This window comes from Balaenoptera ricei, chromosome 9, assembly GCF_028023285.1.
Source record: "Balaenoptera ricei isolate mBalRic1 chromosome 9, mBalRic1.hap2, whole genome shotgun sequence".
Classification (NCBI taxonomy): Eukaryota; Metazoa; Chordata; class Mammalia; order Artiodactyla; family Balaenopteridae; genus Balaenoptera; species Balaenoptera ricei.
In genome coordinates, this window is record NC_082647.1 from 46980710 (window position 1) to 46997247 (window position 16538).

General features: G+C 48.1%; 1 protein-coding gene across 5 annotated transcripts in view; it reads left to right on the forward strand.

Annotated features, from left to right (window-relative positions):
- NOD1 (nucleotide binding oligomerization domain containing 1) overlaps nucleotides 1-16538 on the forward strand; it is a 100694-nt gene that overhangs the window by 47159 nt on the left and 36997 nt on the right. For 2 of the 5 annotated variants that reach the window (XM_059933663.1, XM_059933666.1), the window contains exons 2-6: nucleotides 5040-5345; nucleotides 6434-6608; nucleotides 8973-10797; nucleotides 14791-14874; nucleotides 16154-16237. In XM_059933663.1, the coding sequence (XP_059789646.1) occupies nucleotides 5145-5345; nucleotides 6434-6608; nucleotides 8973-10797; nucleotides 14791-14874; nucleotides 16154-16237 (2369 nt within the window). In that variant the 5' untranslated portion in view covers nucleotides 5040-5144. Of the gene's footprint in view, nucleotides 1-2744; nucleotides 2843-5039; nucleotides 5346-6433; nucleotides 6609-8972; nucleotides 10798-14790; nucleotides 14875-16153; nucleotides 16238-16538 lie in introns of all 5 variants that reach the window. The other 3 variants (XM_059933665.1, XM_059933668.1, XM_059933664.1) reach the window with 2 other exon arrangements.

Below are 16538 nucleotides of genomic sequence, written 5' to 3' on the forward strand. Positions count from 1 at the left end.
GTATGTATGTATGCATAATTACATACATACACATGTTATATATGCATACACCACACATACACATGTGATATGCATATATACACATTTATGCATAGTGATACATATATTCACATGTGACATATATGTGTATGTATAATATATATACATATATATGTATAATATATATACATATATATATATATATATATATATATATATATATATATATATATATATGACACTGCAAGATAAAGAACATTTCTATCACCCCAGCAATTTCTCTTATTCCTCTATGCAGTCAATTTCTCCTTTACTCCTATCCCCCTACCCAGGAAACCACTGCTCTGATCTAGATCAGATTTCTAGAATCATATGAATGAAATCATATACTACGTGCTTTTTTGAGTCTTGTTTCTCTCAGCATAACATCTTTGATACTCATTCATGTCATATTAGTATTTCATTCATATTTATTTTTTAATTTATTTTAAATTATTTTTGGCTGTGTTGGGTCTTCGTTGCTGCGTGCAGGCTTTCTCTAGTTGCAGCAAGCGGGGGCTACTCTTCCTTGCGGTGAGCGGGCTTCTCATTGTGGTGGCTTCTCTTGTTGCGGAGCACGGGCTCTAGGCACGCGGGCTTCAGTAGTTGTGGCACGTGGGCTCAGTAATTGTGGCTCGCAGGCTCAGTAGTTGTGGCGCATGGCCTTAGTTGCTCTGCGGCATGTGGGATCTTCCCGGATCAGGGCTCGAACCTGTGTCCCCTGCATTGGCAGGTGGATTGTTAACCACTGTGCCACCAGGAAGTCCCTCATATTTGCTTTTGAATAGCACTCTACTGTATGAATGCACCCCGATCTGCTGATCCACCCACCTGTAGTTGCCCTCTGTGGGAACAACAAGCTACCTTATCAGAGGTGGCAGTGGAAGCCCCTTGTTTAAAAAAAAAACCCACAAAATTGTCCAAACCTCTGAACCTTTTCAGAAGGCAGAGTTCTAGAATGAGAAGTTACTAAATCGAAACTTTTCACAGGCTCTTGATTCATACATCAAATGGCTTTCTGGAAGGTTTCCATCAGTTTACATTCCTGGTATGAAAGTTCCTGTCTCACCATGCGATCAATAGCATTTTTGTATCTTATTTTCTGATATTTTCAAGCATGCAAAATTGAATCTAGTCACTGAAAGGAATTTCCCTTCATTCTAAACCACTAGGTCCTATACTTATTTTCTCCCTGAGTTTATAGAATTATCAGTGACCTTCTTTAACCCCCATCTCGCTGACTTTCTGAGAAACTAATCTGAAAAGCCAATTCAGAGTCGTTTCTGGCATCAGTATTTCTGGTAACCAGATGCCCATGAACTGAATTTCTCTGCAGTGTTCCATGATGTTGATTTGGTCTACCCTTGGACTCTGTTTACCAGGGCAGGATCAGCTTTCTTTGTTTCCTTTCCCATCATCCATGACTTGTTAAGTTCCTGATGAATTGAGCAAATTCTGCAAATCTGATTAAATCTCAAACCAGAGCTCTGGACGTTACAAAACAACAGCCTCCTTGCCAGCTGGCTGACATGTAATTCATTGCTTTGCTTAGGTGGCCATAAGTCAGGGGATTTTCCTTAAGTTTCTGCCTTTGATGGTAAGAGGTAGTGACGTCCGTGGGTGATACTACGGGGAAGGGCTGGGAAGACACGTCACTGGTTTTGTGGGAATCACAGGCTTGGAAGAGGCAGAAGCCAGGAGTGAAATGGGACCCACAGTGAGGATGGATGAGGATTGGGTGCGGAGGAGTGAAGGCCATTGTGTAACACCCATTCCAAGCCTTGGTAAGAACGGAGCCATAGGATGAAAAAACCCTGAATCACCAAGCGGGAAGGCAATTCCCTTTCCAGCTCTCTCAGATTTACCATGATCTCAAAGAGAAAGTCTCAGTCTTGTGCTACTGTGTCTTTAATACCTCTCAAATGCTTCTAAGAGAAAACAGGCCTCAGACCAAGAACCTTTCTAGGCAACACTGTTGAGCTGGAATACAATAGCATGGTTTTATTTCTAGTGAATTTATTTTTGTATTACTTTCTATTTATTGCAAATGATTTTTTTGTTTACAATGGTAATATAAATTTTCCTTTAAAATTAGTCCGAGTTGTAAAGTCAAGTCAATTTAAAGCAAAAAGTTAAGCAAACAACTTTGCTTATGGGACTCAATTATGGCCAAAAAAAAGTGACTATGGTGCCTGAATGACTGAGATTTGGAAAACACTGTCCCAAAGGAAGAAGGTAAAGAGAGTACTCTGAGATCCTACAGTTCTGGATTTAAAAATTATTCTTTCTCCAAGTTCATTCATTCATTCATTCATTTATTTGTTCACCGTTCAGCACAAGTGGGTTTTTTTTTAATATAAATGTATTTATTTATTTATTTATTTTTGGCTGCGTTGGGTCTTCGTTGCCGCGTGCAGGCTTTCTCTAGTTGCGGCAAGCGGGGGCTACTCTTTGTTGCGGTGCGCGGACTTCTCATCACGTTGGCTTCTCTTGTTGCGGAGCACGGGCTCTAGGCACGCGGGCTTCAGTAGTTGTGGCTCGCAGGCTCAGTGGTTGTGGCGCACAGGCTTAGTTGCTCCGTGGCATGTGGGATCTTCCCGGACCAGGGCTCGAACCCGTGTCCCCTGCATTGGCAGGCGGATTCTTAACCACTGCGCCACCAGGGAAGCCCCAAGAGTGTTTTCAAAGAAACCTTTCTCTCTTTTTTTTTCTTTTTGACTTTGCAGATTCCAGAAAGAAATTGGAAATTGAAGATTTAAGGAGAGAATGTTGTTTTAAAATATTCTCACTTTCTTCAAAGAACACATGACAGAAACTTAAAAAGGTATTATTAACCAGTAATTTAAATATACATTTAACATTATCAACTGGTATCCCTTAAGGGAACTAATTTTCTAAAGTTATGGATCCTTAAGTGGGTCATAGAATTGATGACAATAGAAAAAGCTGAATTAGAGTCAAATCGATCAGCATACTTTTAGTGCAATAGTAGCTAATCACTCATTTTCATCCCTTTAAATTCCATTTGGTAAGAATCTCTTGCCTTTCTGTTGTTTATTTTTATTTATTTATTTATTTTTGGCTGCGTTGGGTCTTCGTTGCTGCACGCAGGCTTTTCTCTAGTTGTGGCGAGCGGGGGCTACTCTTCGTTGTGGCGCGCAGGCTTCTCGTTACAGTGGTTTCTCTTGTGGAGCACGGGTTCTAGGCGTTCGGGCTTCAGTAGTTGTGGCACACGGGCTCAGTAGTTGCAGCACACGGACCCTGGAACACGCAGGCTTTAGTAGTTGTGGTGCATGGGCTCAGTAGTTGTGGCTCGCGGGCTCTAGAGCGCAGGCTTAGTAGTTGTGGTGTACGGGCTTAGTTGCTCCGCGGCATGTGGGATCTTCCTGGACCAGGGCTCGAACCCATGTCCCCTGCGTTGGCAGGCGGATTCTTAACCACTGCGCCACCAGGGAAGTCCCTTTCTGTTGTTTAGAATGTTAGAATGTACTGTCTTTTGCTCAGTCAGTCAGGTTATGAAAGAAAGGTTACTGTGTGGGGTCCCACTGAGAATCTCTATAAGGCTTGCAGTTGGCAACTTGATAGGTAAAAGAAGAAAAAATGCAAGCGTGTCAAAGAGCAGGAGACTAGTATGTGACTTGGTGGAAAAAATGTGAGAACCACTAGACCTGAATGTTAAATGTGGGCTCGTGAAACATACATGTTTAGAGGTCTATGATTTTTTTTTTTTTGAGTTCTACAAAAAACATTTAAAACTCTCTCTCTAGAGTGTGTGCATTTTAGACAAAGGACTAAGTGGCCAGTTCAAGGCCTTTCTACTTCCAAGCATGTGATCCATTTATATCCACAGGATGACTGGAGAATTAAGTGGCTGAGAGATCTTACTCTAAAAGAAAGAAATCAGTGCAATTCTGGGGTAGTGCAGATAAATTCAAGATTTTTTTTTTTTTTAAACATCTGTATTGAAGTATAATTGCTTCACAATGGTGTGTTAGTTTCTGCTTTATAACAAAGTGAATCAGCTACACATATACACACGTTCCCATATCTCCTCCCTCCTGCATCTCCCTCCCTCCCACCCTCCCCATCCCACCCCCCCCCCAGGCGGTCACAAAGCACTGAGCTGATCTCCCTGTGCTATGCGGCTGCTTCCCACTAGCTATCTGTTTTACGTTTGGTAGTGTATATATGTCCATGCCACTCTCTCACCCTGTCACATCTCACCCCTTCAAGATATTTTTTTAATACCCAAATGAGCTTGGGCCCCTGTCCCTACCGAGACAGGAAGTTCAGCACATGCATGAGGTTTTCAAGGATTTCCAGGGAGACGTTGTCTCCTGGTCATCCATTCCTTGGAATTGTCGCCTCTCCCTCTCACCTTCCTTCTGTCCTGCTTCACTCCATAATGGCCATTGCTGCTCCTTCCTTCCCTAAGGTGCTTGTATGTAGCCAACTTGACTGGAGATACAAGGAGAGCTGGGGCGGGGGTGTGGGGAGGGCTACAGCACAACCCAGCGCAGGCAGTAATGACTGACACATCACTATTCCCGGGTTCCTGGGCTCTGGCTACCACAGGAGACTTCATGCCGGCTCGCTCTCTCCTCAGGCCGTTTTGTGCTCAGACCCTCTCTCCCACCAACCTCATAGTTCCTCTGCCCCCAGTTCTGGGTGCTGTCCCCTCATAGGGCACGTGGAAACTTCCAGTTCCAGTTACCTAATTTGGAAAACATACCTTTGCACCCCTATCCCAATCTAGGACTGAGGCACACTAAAAAATAATAATAATAATAATTAAGAAGTTTTGCTAAACAATAGCGTTGTCTACCTCTGGTCACCTACCCTAGTGGTGTAACCCACACGCAGGAGCAATTAAATTATGATTTTTACTTTATTACATCTCAGATCAATATCTTAAGCATGACTCCTTCCTGTTCTAAATAGAGAAATTCCAGGACCGAAGAAAGGGGGAGGGATCTTTCCCATGGCTTTGTTTTTGTTGGTGACTTCCTTTGTCTCTTCAGGGTTTGCACTGAGAGGCTGGCCTTGGATCCTGATTGCCCTTCTGCCAGGAAGGCACATGCAGCCAAAAATGAATTTGGGAAAAGCAGCCGCTTGCTCCTTTAACCATGGAGAAGCAGGGCCGCAGTGAGATGGAAATAATCCCGTCAGAGTCTCACTCCTACATCAAATTGTTGAAAGTCAACCGGGAGCATCTGGTCACTCACGTCCGCAACACTCAGTGTCTGCTGGACAACTTGTTGCAGAATGACTACTTCTCCGCCGAAGACGTGGAGATCGTGTGTGCCTGCCCCACACAGCCCGACAAGGTGCCGGTGACAGGGATGCCAGCCTTGGTGGCCGGACGGGGCTTCTCCCCATTGACCTGGGTGAAGAGCTTTGGGAGTTCAGTACACTGGGTGGAATTTCCTGTCGGGGTTATCTACCACACAGAAATGCTTGAGTTAGCTTATTCCACAGTTACGTACTTCACTTCTGTGTTCCTGAAACACAGCAAACTCTTCTGACCTCTCCATTCTCCTTGCTGTGCGTATTGGTTCTCAAACAACTTGTTTTCCAGTTCACTTTAAATGAGTGAATTCTTTAAAAAGAAAACGAGCATGAAACACTAGCAGTGCTGCCCATTCCGTGCCCTTAAACTCTGGAGAGCTGCTCACTGCTGGGGACGGCTCTGAGAATTCCTCTGGTTGAGGAATGGCTGCATCCCAGCCTGGGTCCGCGGTAGAGAATCTCCCACACTCCACTGTGGGAAGTCTTCACAGCCCTTAGTTTCACTTTAGCTTTGTGTCATCTTCTGAAAAATAGAATGGCGAGACGAAAACCTCCTCCTTGGGGAGAGGAGTGACAGAACTCGTTTGTAACATGATCCTGTTGGGCTCAGAAAAGACCAGAAGGGTTTCTGGGAAAAGCACAGTAGAACACTGTTGTGGTTTTTTTCCCTGAATTTTTAATAAAAAGCTTTTGTAAGGTACATCTTACACGGGGGTCTGCTGTCCCTTCGCTGTGTGGCCCAGCGCCCATCTCATTATGCCTAACGGGTGACTTTCTTCCCCTCAGCACTCATTCCCAGAGAGCAATAGTGTTAGCTTAAGAGGGAAAAGGAGAAAAGGAGGGAAAGGGAAATTCCAGGGGGGGCGCTCGGCTCTAGTTGTGAGTCTGACCTTTTTATTTTTAGGCTCCTGGAAGCCTCTGGTTTCCTAGAGCTGTGCGGTTTGTTTCTTGCTCAGGCGGTCCATTTTTTACAGATCCTGGGCTATCGGCGTGTAGCATCTCATACCAGCTGGGTGGACGGTCAAGCTCGAGGCTGTAGTAAGAGCTCAGAGCCCTGCATGGGAGCCTCTCCAGGGGGCAGACACCCCTAGTGCCGGCTCACACCTTACTGCTTGTGCCGCACTAGGTCCGCAAAATTCTGGACCTGGTGCAGAGCAAGGGCGAGGAGGTGTCCGAGTTCTTCCTCTATGTGCTACAGCGACTCGCAGACGCTTACGTGGACCTCAGGCCTTGGCTGTCGGAGATCAGCTTCTCCCCCTCCCAGCTCATTCAGAGCAAAGCTGTTGTCAACACCGATCCAGGTATGAGTCAGCCCCCGGGGAGACCGCAGCCACCAAGCAAGCAAGGCCCCTAGGGCTTGGAAATGCTATCTGTGTGGGTCCAGCTGGGGATAAAGGCGGGGTCCGCCTCGACCAGCCCTTCCTTCCACCTCAGGCAGCAGGCTCGGCTGCTGTGTTCCTTTTAGAAAGGAGAGCTGGTCCCTGTCACCCTGGTGCAGCCCAGGGAACTGTGATTGAACTGACCACAGATAGCTGGTCTGATTTATGTAGGGAGCCATGGAAGTGTAGGAGTGACCTCTGTTCTGACCTCTTTCTGACTTCCTTTTCTGACATATCTAGACATTTTAGTGGTTGTACAAATTCAAGTTTGCATTTTTTTCCTTCTTGAAGATCTTTCCAAATTTGATTCCAGGCAAAGAATTCTTCTATCACCCCTGACTGCCAGTCCTCATTTCCAAAGCACCATGGGCCCCCTTTAGTTAAATGATTAGTTCAACAGGTATTTATGATGTACTCAGCATGTGCCAGGGCTGGGTGTGCTGGATGCCGGAGGTGCAATAGGGAGCAGACCCAGCTATGGTTCCTGCCCTCAGGGCCCTCAGAGGTTAATGCAGGAGACTGGCAGTAAATAATGACACAAATGTGTAATTGCAAATGGTGATAAGGACAACAGCAGTTCAAGGTGCTGAGAGAGCACAAAATTGGGACCACAGTCTGGTCTGGGGACCAGGGAATCATCTTTCCGTGCCTGTGGTCTCTCCACTTCCAGACAGTTGTTGGCGACATACCAGCACTGAGCTTCCAAACTCTGAGTTTTAAAGAATCCAGTTTGACCTTGAAAACAGAAACAAAGGACAATGTCCCAGAGTGTCAGGTGTGTATTTAGGGGAAACCAGACCAAGAGACAGAGTGTCACGGACAAGCTCTTGCTTCTGCAGTTACCAGCCGGCCACTGCTAGCTTCTTACTGTTACTGCTCCTGCCCACCTCACTTTGTTACCTTCCCCAAGAAAAAAGGAAAATATTCCTGTGATGAAGAGTTCTTGCAGAAGACTTCTCCATTGGCTCCTTTACCCAGCTACTGTAACGGCTTTGAAAGTATAATTCACTCTACAAGAAGCCAGATGTGAAAGACTAATTGTATGAATCCATTTATATGAATGTCCAGAAAAGGCAAATTTATAGAAACGGAAAGCAGATCTGCAGTTTCCTAGGGCCAGGGGTGGGGCAGAGATTGTCTGCAAATGCACTTATGATGCACTTATGATGGAGATTGTACCCCTGGATTTTAGTGATGTTTGCGTTAACTCTGTAAATTTACTAAAAATCATTGACAACAATACCTGCTGTAAAAAAGGTGAATTTATAGTCTGTAAATTTTGCCTTACTAAAATGGTAAAAAATAGAACTCACTTCACAAATTTTAAGCAGACAACCAAGTGGGACTAAGTTGATGGGAAAGGGTTGTAGATGAATCTGGAAATGTGCAAGTGTGTCCGATTTTTGTTAATTGAATTATCATTAAGACCCAAAAACTATTTAAAGGAATTTTGGAACACCCTTTATTTTATCTGGAGTGAGCTCATTTTGTAGCTCGTTTCTGCTGAGAGCATGGCACTTCAGTCAGCATGTTACCCCATGTCAGCATATTAACCCATGTACTTCCCCTGTGGGCCAGCCCAGTGCTCCCCCTGGGGCACGTGCTGAGCATCAGTGATCCCCAGGCCTCAGCTTTGGAACCAGGGCCGCTGTGCCCTGTGTAGTGTAAGAAGGCTGGTTTTCACTTTAGTTTACTTACTCATTTATGGTGAGGCACAGCCCCTTTGTAGTCCATATTAACGTCAACTGTTGTATCTTATCGCAAGAAGTTTCTGCATTAGGTGTTATGAGACTACTTGTTGTTTTACGAGCAGTGTCATAAGCACAAGAAAGGTTAGGACAATTTCTTCCTCAACGATACAAGTGTCAGTGGAGAGTGGCTTGCGCTGTTTGAGCAGGACCCTGGGGTTGGGCTGGGGCAGCAGGGCCATGCGGCCTGGCCGTTAGATTTGAGGGGGCTTCAGTTTTTAGCTGGAGTTCAGTGACAGCTTGCGCAGAGGAGTAGGGAGCCTGTCTCTGACACGGATCCCAGTTGAATTCTGTCCCCGCTGGCTGGCCAAATCTGAGGTCAGACAGAGGGGTGGAGGCCCAAGGGCCCGCAGATTCTGGAGCGCTGGCTCTTTGTATCTGAGGAGTCCTCGCACTTAGCCTGAGCGTCCAGGCTGCGGGCTTGTTTTCCTGTGTGCTTGCTCCTCCGCCCGAGACCTCCCTGTTTGGTGCCCTTTCCACCCGTGTCTCTCTCTCCCCATCTGCTTCCACCTCTCCCCTGGCGCCACTCTCCCTGCAGTGAGCAGATACAGCCAGAAGCTGCGACAGCAACTGGGCCGTGACTCCAAGTTCATCCTGTGCTACGCCCAGAAGGAGGAGCTGCTGCTGGAGGAGATGTACACGGACACCATCGTGGAGCTGGTCGACTTCGGCAACGAGAGCCTGGGCAGCCTGGGCAGCCTGGCCTGCCTCCTGGACCCCTCCACGGGCGTCCTCAACGAGCACGGCGAGACCATCTTCGTCTTCGGTGACGCAGGCGTGGGCAAGTCCATGCTGCTGCAGCGGCTGCAGAGCCTCTGGGCCGCGGGCCAGCTGGACGCTGAGCTCAGGTTCTTCTTCCACTTCCGCTGCCGCACCTTCAGCTGCTTCAAGGAGAGCGCCTCGCTGTGCCTGCGGGACCTGCTCTTCAAGCACTACTGCTACCCGGAGCAGGACCCCGAGGAGGTGTTCGCCTTCTTGCTGCGCTTCCCGCACACGGCCCTCTTCACCTTCGACGGCCTGGACGAGCTCCACTCGGACTTCGACCTGAGCCGCGAGCCCGACACCTCCTCCCCCTGGGAGCCCGCCCACCCCCTGGTCCTGCTGGCCAACCTGCTCAGCGGGAAGCTGCTCAAGGGGGCGCGCAAGCTGCTCACGGCCCGCACGGGCGTCGAGATCCCGCGGCATCTCCTCTGGAAGAAGGTGCTCCTGCGCGGCTTCTCCCCCAGCCACCTGCGCGCCTACGCTGGGAAGATGTTCCCCGAGCGCGCCGTGCGCCAGCGCCTGCTGGATCAGCTGGAAGCCAACGCCAACCTCTTCAGCCTGTGCACCGTGCCCCTCTTCTGCTGGATCATCTTCCGGTGCTTCCAGCACTTCTACGACGCCTTCGACGGCTCCCCGCAGCTGCCCGACCGCACGGTGACGCTGACCGACGTCTTCCTGCTGGTCACCGAGGTTCACCTGAACAGGACGCAGCCCACCAGCCTGGTGCAGCGGAACACGCGGAGCCAGACGGAGACCTTCCGCGCCGGCCGGGGCACCCTGCGCTCGCTGGGCCAGGTGGCTCACTGGGGCATGGAGAAGAGCTTCTTCGTCTTCAGCCAGGAGGAGGTGCAGGCGTCCGAGGTGCAGGAGGGGGACCTAAAGCTGGGTTTCTTGCGGGCCGTGCCGGAGCTGGGCCTCGGAGGGGACCAGCCGTCCTACGAGTTTTTCCACCTCACCCTCCAGGCCTTCTTTGCTGCCTTTTTTCTGGTGGTGGATGACAAGGTGGGCACTCGGGAGCTGCTCCGGTTCTTCCAGGAGTGGGCTCCTCACGGGGAGGCAGCAGCTGCGTCCTGCTATCCCCGCTTCCTACCCAGCCAGTGCCTGGGGGGCCGCGGCCTGGCCGGGGAAGACCCCTTTAAGAACAAGGATCACTTTCATTTCACCAACCTCTTCCTGTGCGGGCTGTTGTCCAAAGGCAAACAGAAACTCCTGCGGCACCTGGTGCCTGCCGCCGCCCTGCGGAGAAAGCGCAGGGCCCTGTGGGCTTGCCTGTTCGCCAGCCTGCGCTCCCACCTGAAGAACCTGCCCCGAGTTCAGTCTGGGAGCTTCAGCCAGGTGCAGGCCATGCCCACCTTCCTCTGGATGCTGCGCTGCATCTACGAGACGCAGAGCGAGAAGGTGGGGCAGCTGGCGGCCAGGGGCATCTGCGCCAACTACCTCAAGCTGACCTTTTGCAACGCCTGTTCGGCCGACTGCAGCGCCCTCTCCTTCGTCCTGCACCACTTCCCCAGGCGGCTTGCGCTCGACCTGGACAACAACAATCTCAACGACTATGGTGTGCGGGAACTGCGGCCCTGCTTCAGCCGCCTCACCGTCATCAGGTGAGACCACCAGGTTCCGGGAGCAGCCGGCGGGGCCGGGGCTCAGGGGACGCCAGGACTAGCACTGTGGAGCGGGATCTCCTGGATTATCCTGGAACTCATGACCGGGGGGCCTGGGAACATCCGGAGCTTCTCTGTCTCAGGGTGGCAGAGGGTAACGAGCAAAGCTTCGAAGTCAGGTGGACCTGGATGGGCCCCAGCTGGGTGTCCTTGAGCAAGTTGCTTGACCTCTTTGAGCTTCAGCGTCCTCATCTGGAAAAAGGAGATTCTCATATCCTAACGATTACACTAATAACAATCAGCATTTATTGAGAATGGGTGAGGTGCATTAAAACTATTACCTGGTTTAATCGTTTTAACAGTACCTACCTGGTAGCTGTTGTTATCATCTCCATTTTGGCAAACGAGGAAGCAGAGACACAGAGAAGTTAAGTGGCTCAAGGCCACACAGGTGGGCCATGGTGGAGCCAGAATCTAAAGAACCTTTTGAGATTCATGTGAGGCTCAGAGATAGCCCGTGAAATGTTTCTGGCACGTGAAAGCTTTATGATGGCAGAAAAAGCAGACTTTGTGCTTATTAGCGTTAGTTAACGTCCACGAAAAAAGTGGACAGCCCTGAGCTGCCAGGGGATCTCAGTAAAGAATGCTGACTCTTGATTAGTTTCCTGTTTGATGGTTTAGAGGAAAGAAAAGCCAGTCTCCTTTCTTCTATTAGCATCTTCTGTATTAAATACACCTTGTAAATCTCTAGGGGGTGGGTGGGTGGGGGTTCAATTCTCCACTACTTGGCTCATGCATTTCTGAAGAGCAGAAGGGGTTTGGAACTGATTCCAGGTACCTGTTACACAAGCGCCAGAGCATACATTGTGGGGGGATGGGTGGGAGGTAGGGAGCCCAAACCTGCCCTGGCCTGGGCATTGGAAAGCCTGGAATCTATTCTCTGAGCTCTCAGCCAGCGATTCTCGGTTTGTAGCCTCAGGCAACCTCACACTCAGTGCCTCCCTGTGACCATTTCATAAGATGGAAGCTCTGCACCAGTATGGTGGTCCCCAGGTTTGCCTCCAAACTAGCAAAAGAGAAGGCAGGAAGAAATGGGCAACCCTAAGGAAGCATTTTGAGCTCCCTGAGGGCATCAGTGAGGATTAGTTTTGGCTGTTAGAGAAAACTCACAATACTGGTGGCTTAGATAAGTTACAGACTTATTTGTCTCTCATGCAAAAATCTAAAGGAGGGCAGTTCCAGGCTGCTGTGAGGTCTCAGTGACCATCTAGAGCCCAGGCTCTCTTCTGCTTACTGCTCTGCTGTCCTCAGTACCTGACTGCTATATCTTGGCCTAAAATGGCTGCTCATGGTCCAGCCATTCAGTTGACATTCTAGTCACCAGGAAGAAGGAAGGGCAAAGGACACACCCCATTCTTTTTTTTTAAATTAATTTTATTGCGGTACAGTTGATTTACAGTGTTGTGTTAATTTCTGCTATGCAGCAAAGTGATTCAGTTATACATACATATATATTCTTTTTCATATTCTTTTCCATTATGGTTTATCACAGGATATTGAATATTAGTTCCCTGTGCTATACAGTAGGACCTTGTTGTTTATCCATTCTATATATAATAGTTTGCATCTGCTAATCCCAAACTCCCAGTCCATCCCTACCTTCCCCACCCTTGGCAGCCACAAGTCTGTTCTCTATGTCTGTGAGTCTGTTTCTGTTCTGTAGGTTAGTTCATTTCTGTCATATTTTAGATTCCATGTATAAGTGATGTTACATGGTATTTGAGTTTCTCTTTCTTACTTCACTTAGTATGATAATCTCTAGGTCCATCCACATTGCTGCAAATGGCATTATTTCATTCTTTCCTATGGCTGAGTAGTATTCCATTGTATATATGTACCACATTTTTTTTTAATATTGGAGTATAGTTAACAATGTTGTTAGTTTCAGGTGTACAGCAAAGTGATTCAGTTATACATATACATGTGTCTATTTTTTTCAAATTCTTTTCCCATTTAGGTTATTACAGCATATTGAGCAGAGTTCCTTGTGCTATACAGTAGGTCCTTGTTGGTTATCTGTTTTAAATATGGTAGTGTGTATATGTCAATCCCAAACTCCCAATTCATCCCTCCCCCGCACCTTTCCCCTTTGGTAACTGCAAGTTCGTTTTCGAAGTCTGTGAGTCTGTTTCTCTTTTGTAAATAAGTTCATTTGTATGTTTTTTTAAGATTCTGCATGGAAGTGATATCATAGGATATTTGTCTTTCTCTTTCTGACTTACTTCACTTAGTACGATCATCTGTAGTTTCATCCATGTTGCTGCAAATGGCATTATTTCATTTTTTTATGGCTGAGTAGTATTCCATTGTTTATATGTACCACATCTTCTTTATCTGTTCATCTGTTGATGGACATTTATGTTGTTTCCATATCTTGACTATGGTGACTAGTGCTGCTGTGAACATAGGGGCACATGTATCTTTTTGAGTTATAGTTTAGGACACACCCCATTCTTTTAAGAAGACTTCTCAGCTATTGCTAATGAGACTTCTGCTTAGATCTCACTGGGCAGAACCTAAGCACATGTGCCCAGCTTAAAAATGAGGGATTCTGTTTCTAAGTAAGCGTAGATATTGGGAGTGACTAGTTGGCTCTGCCACCCTGGGATAGTCATGCAGTGTATGTACACACTGTGCCCCAGCACCAAGGTGGGTACCATGAGTGGAGGGGTTCAGAGTGTCTGACGTGATCATTTTGATTGGCCTAAAGATCAAGCTTTTACCTCTTCAGCCTTTTACTTATCACAGAGGACAGTGTGTAATAAGTGGCCCAGTTTGGCCCATGGCTTGTGTTTATAGATAAAGTTTTATTGGAATACAGTCACACTCATTTATTTATATATTGGCTGCTTCACTCTGCAGAGCTGAGTGGTTGCAACAGAGACCAGATGGCCTGCAGAGCTTAAAAATTTGTTATCTGACCCTTTACAGAAAAAAATTGCTGAGCTCTGGTCTGTTCCTTCACCCACCCCTGACCCTTGCCTCACCCCTCACGCTCCTCCATCTCTGAGCCTTACTCTGTCCCTCAGACTCACCTAAATAAAGGGGTGGAGAATTGAGAAGATCAGGGTAGTTTGTTTATAGAGAGTACTTGGCAGTAAAAAAAATTGTTTTGCATTTTAGCCAAATCAAAATATCCTGCTAGTATAGGACTTTCGAAGAGCAATCCCAGTACACGCTGGGCCTTGTCCAGGAGATATCCATCATCCTCAGGCCCTCTTTTCCTGCTCCCTCTTGAAGCCTGGCCTGCTGAAGCAGCATGTGCATTAAAGAGGGAGTGGGAGAGTGTGGCTGCCAAGACCTGCCTCATCCAGCTGTTTCTCCCTTGCCATTGAACTTCCTGCACAGAACCACACCTCAGGAGCTGTCTCCCTCGATTGACCTTTCCAGGTGGCAAGTCAGGTTTCACACGTGCATTTCCAGATGGAAAGGCTCTTGGCATTTTGGGTGGGACAGTTCTTGTGGGGACTGTCCTGCCTTTTGCAGGACCCCTAACATTTCTGGCCGCACTTGCAAGATGGTGGAGCGTCCACTCCCCCAGCCTTATGACCACTAAATGCAGCTCTACACATTTCCAAATCCCATGGCCACCCGCTGTGCAGTGAGAGCCACATTGACACATAGGCCACCGGCAAATGCAGGATATCAGAGGTGGCTGTCCACACGTGTCCTTCAGGTGTCCCTCGTTGCCCCTGTGTTGAATCAGGGCTGTGCTGTAGCCTTGCCAATGGGCGGTTCTCATGGGTCTCTCAGCCCCGTGAAGACCAGGCTCTGTAGGGGCCGTGTGACCGGCTGCCATGGCCGTTCTCTCGGGGGGACATCTATAGCTGGGAAGACTCCAGGACCTATAGACTTCTGGATCCTTGTGGAATTAATGCTCTTTCGCAGTGAGCAGCCGCTCCGATTTTTAACTTTCTTTGCTGTTTTTTTCAGACTCAGTGTGAACCAGATCACCGACAGTGGGGTGAAGGTGCTATGTGAAGAGCTGCCCAAATACAAAATTCTGACATTTTTAGGGTATGTATTTCTCAAGAACACTGCGACAGCTATATAGTAAGAATACAGAGCAGCAGGAAGTTGCCATTCCTATGGATCACTGGATGGTTGAGACTGATGGCCCCAGGGTACCAGGAAGAGCACTGAACTGGGAGCCAGGAGTCCTGGGCCCTGCTTTTGGCTCGGCTAGCAGCCCACTCTTTGAGCAAGTCAGGAAATCTCACTGAGCCTCAGCCTTCTCATCCCCCTTGTATAATTGGGATCCTAATATAGTCAAATAGTTTTACAGGTGGTGATTGAGAGATGTAATGACAGAATTCCTGGGGATATGTTTTATTGACGTGAGAATACCGTTTATGTGGTAGATTTCACTATGGCGGGTCCATGATCTGTCATCCAAAACCCTTGGGGCAAGACACATATCAGAAATTAGTGCACGCACTACCTAGCAGTGACATGACCAGTGGGATCTAGGGCAATACCCCATTTTCAGATACTTGAACACTTATGCAGCAAAAGGTATAAACATTCAAACCAGTTGGGATAAAGACCATGAACAGCTCCACATCGGTTGCCAAAATAGTTACGAAGAAGTTTGGGTTTTCAGAGCCTTTGGGGTTTTGGAGTTTGACAGGAGAGATTGTGGGCCGGGCCAGCCAGCCCCACGGCTACTGTTGACTCCCTGAGCTGGAGCCAGCCCGTCAGCTTCCTTGGGCCTCAGTTTTCTCAGCTGTCACATGAGGACACTGAAGCCCTGAATCCCAGGTAGCCTTTTGGTTCTGGAGTTCTGCATGACTGTGGAACACTGGAAACCTGTCTGCTTACCACTTTCAACTCCTTTCTGCCTTATTGTTGAATTGGTGTCAAGTGGTAAAATGACGAAAAGGTAGACACTGAGGTGGTTCTAATGCTTAGAAACTTTTACCCCTCAAGATGCCAATCGTGATCTTAATCTGAAAATACCCCTCAACTGCCATTTATTGAGCACTTACATGCAGGGGCTTGGAATGATCTCATACAATCCTCATAACAACCCTGTGAGGGAGCCGTAATTCTTACCCCTGTATTACACATGGAGAAACTGAGGCACAGAGAAGCTCAGTACCTTGCCCCAGGTCATAAAGCTGGGGAAAGCAGCAGAATTGGCCTTGAACCCAGCCTGAGACCCCACAGCCCCAAACTCAGGCCTCCACATGCCCTTCCTTTCTCCTTTTTGACCTAGACTGTAAATCAGCAGACAGCACCCACTCACTTTAAAAAATGGGGTCCTAAATTCTCACGGCCATGCTTTCTCTCAAAGCTTATACAACAACCAAATCACCGATGTCGGAGCCAGGTACGTCGCCAGAATCCTGGATGAGTGCACAGGCCTCACGCACCTGAAGTAAGTGGGGTGGGCACAGCGAGCGGGTTCTTCAGTAGCTTCTCTTGGTCACCCTTCATTGTTCAAGCAAAGAATAAATGCCACCCTAGAGCTGCCTTCTGCCTGCCCCAGGGCCAAATCAGGTCAAATCAGGACACCTGTGTGTGCAAGGTGAGCTGTGGGTGAGGCTCGGTGTTTGGAAGGGCCCCGTACCGTGGGTGGGGGGAGAGTGTGGCATTCTGATTTCATTAACTCCTAACAGGAAGAAAGGCCACAACTGTCACCCTTTCTGGAGATCGTTTTCCCCTGAGGAAGCTCCTCA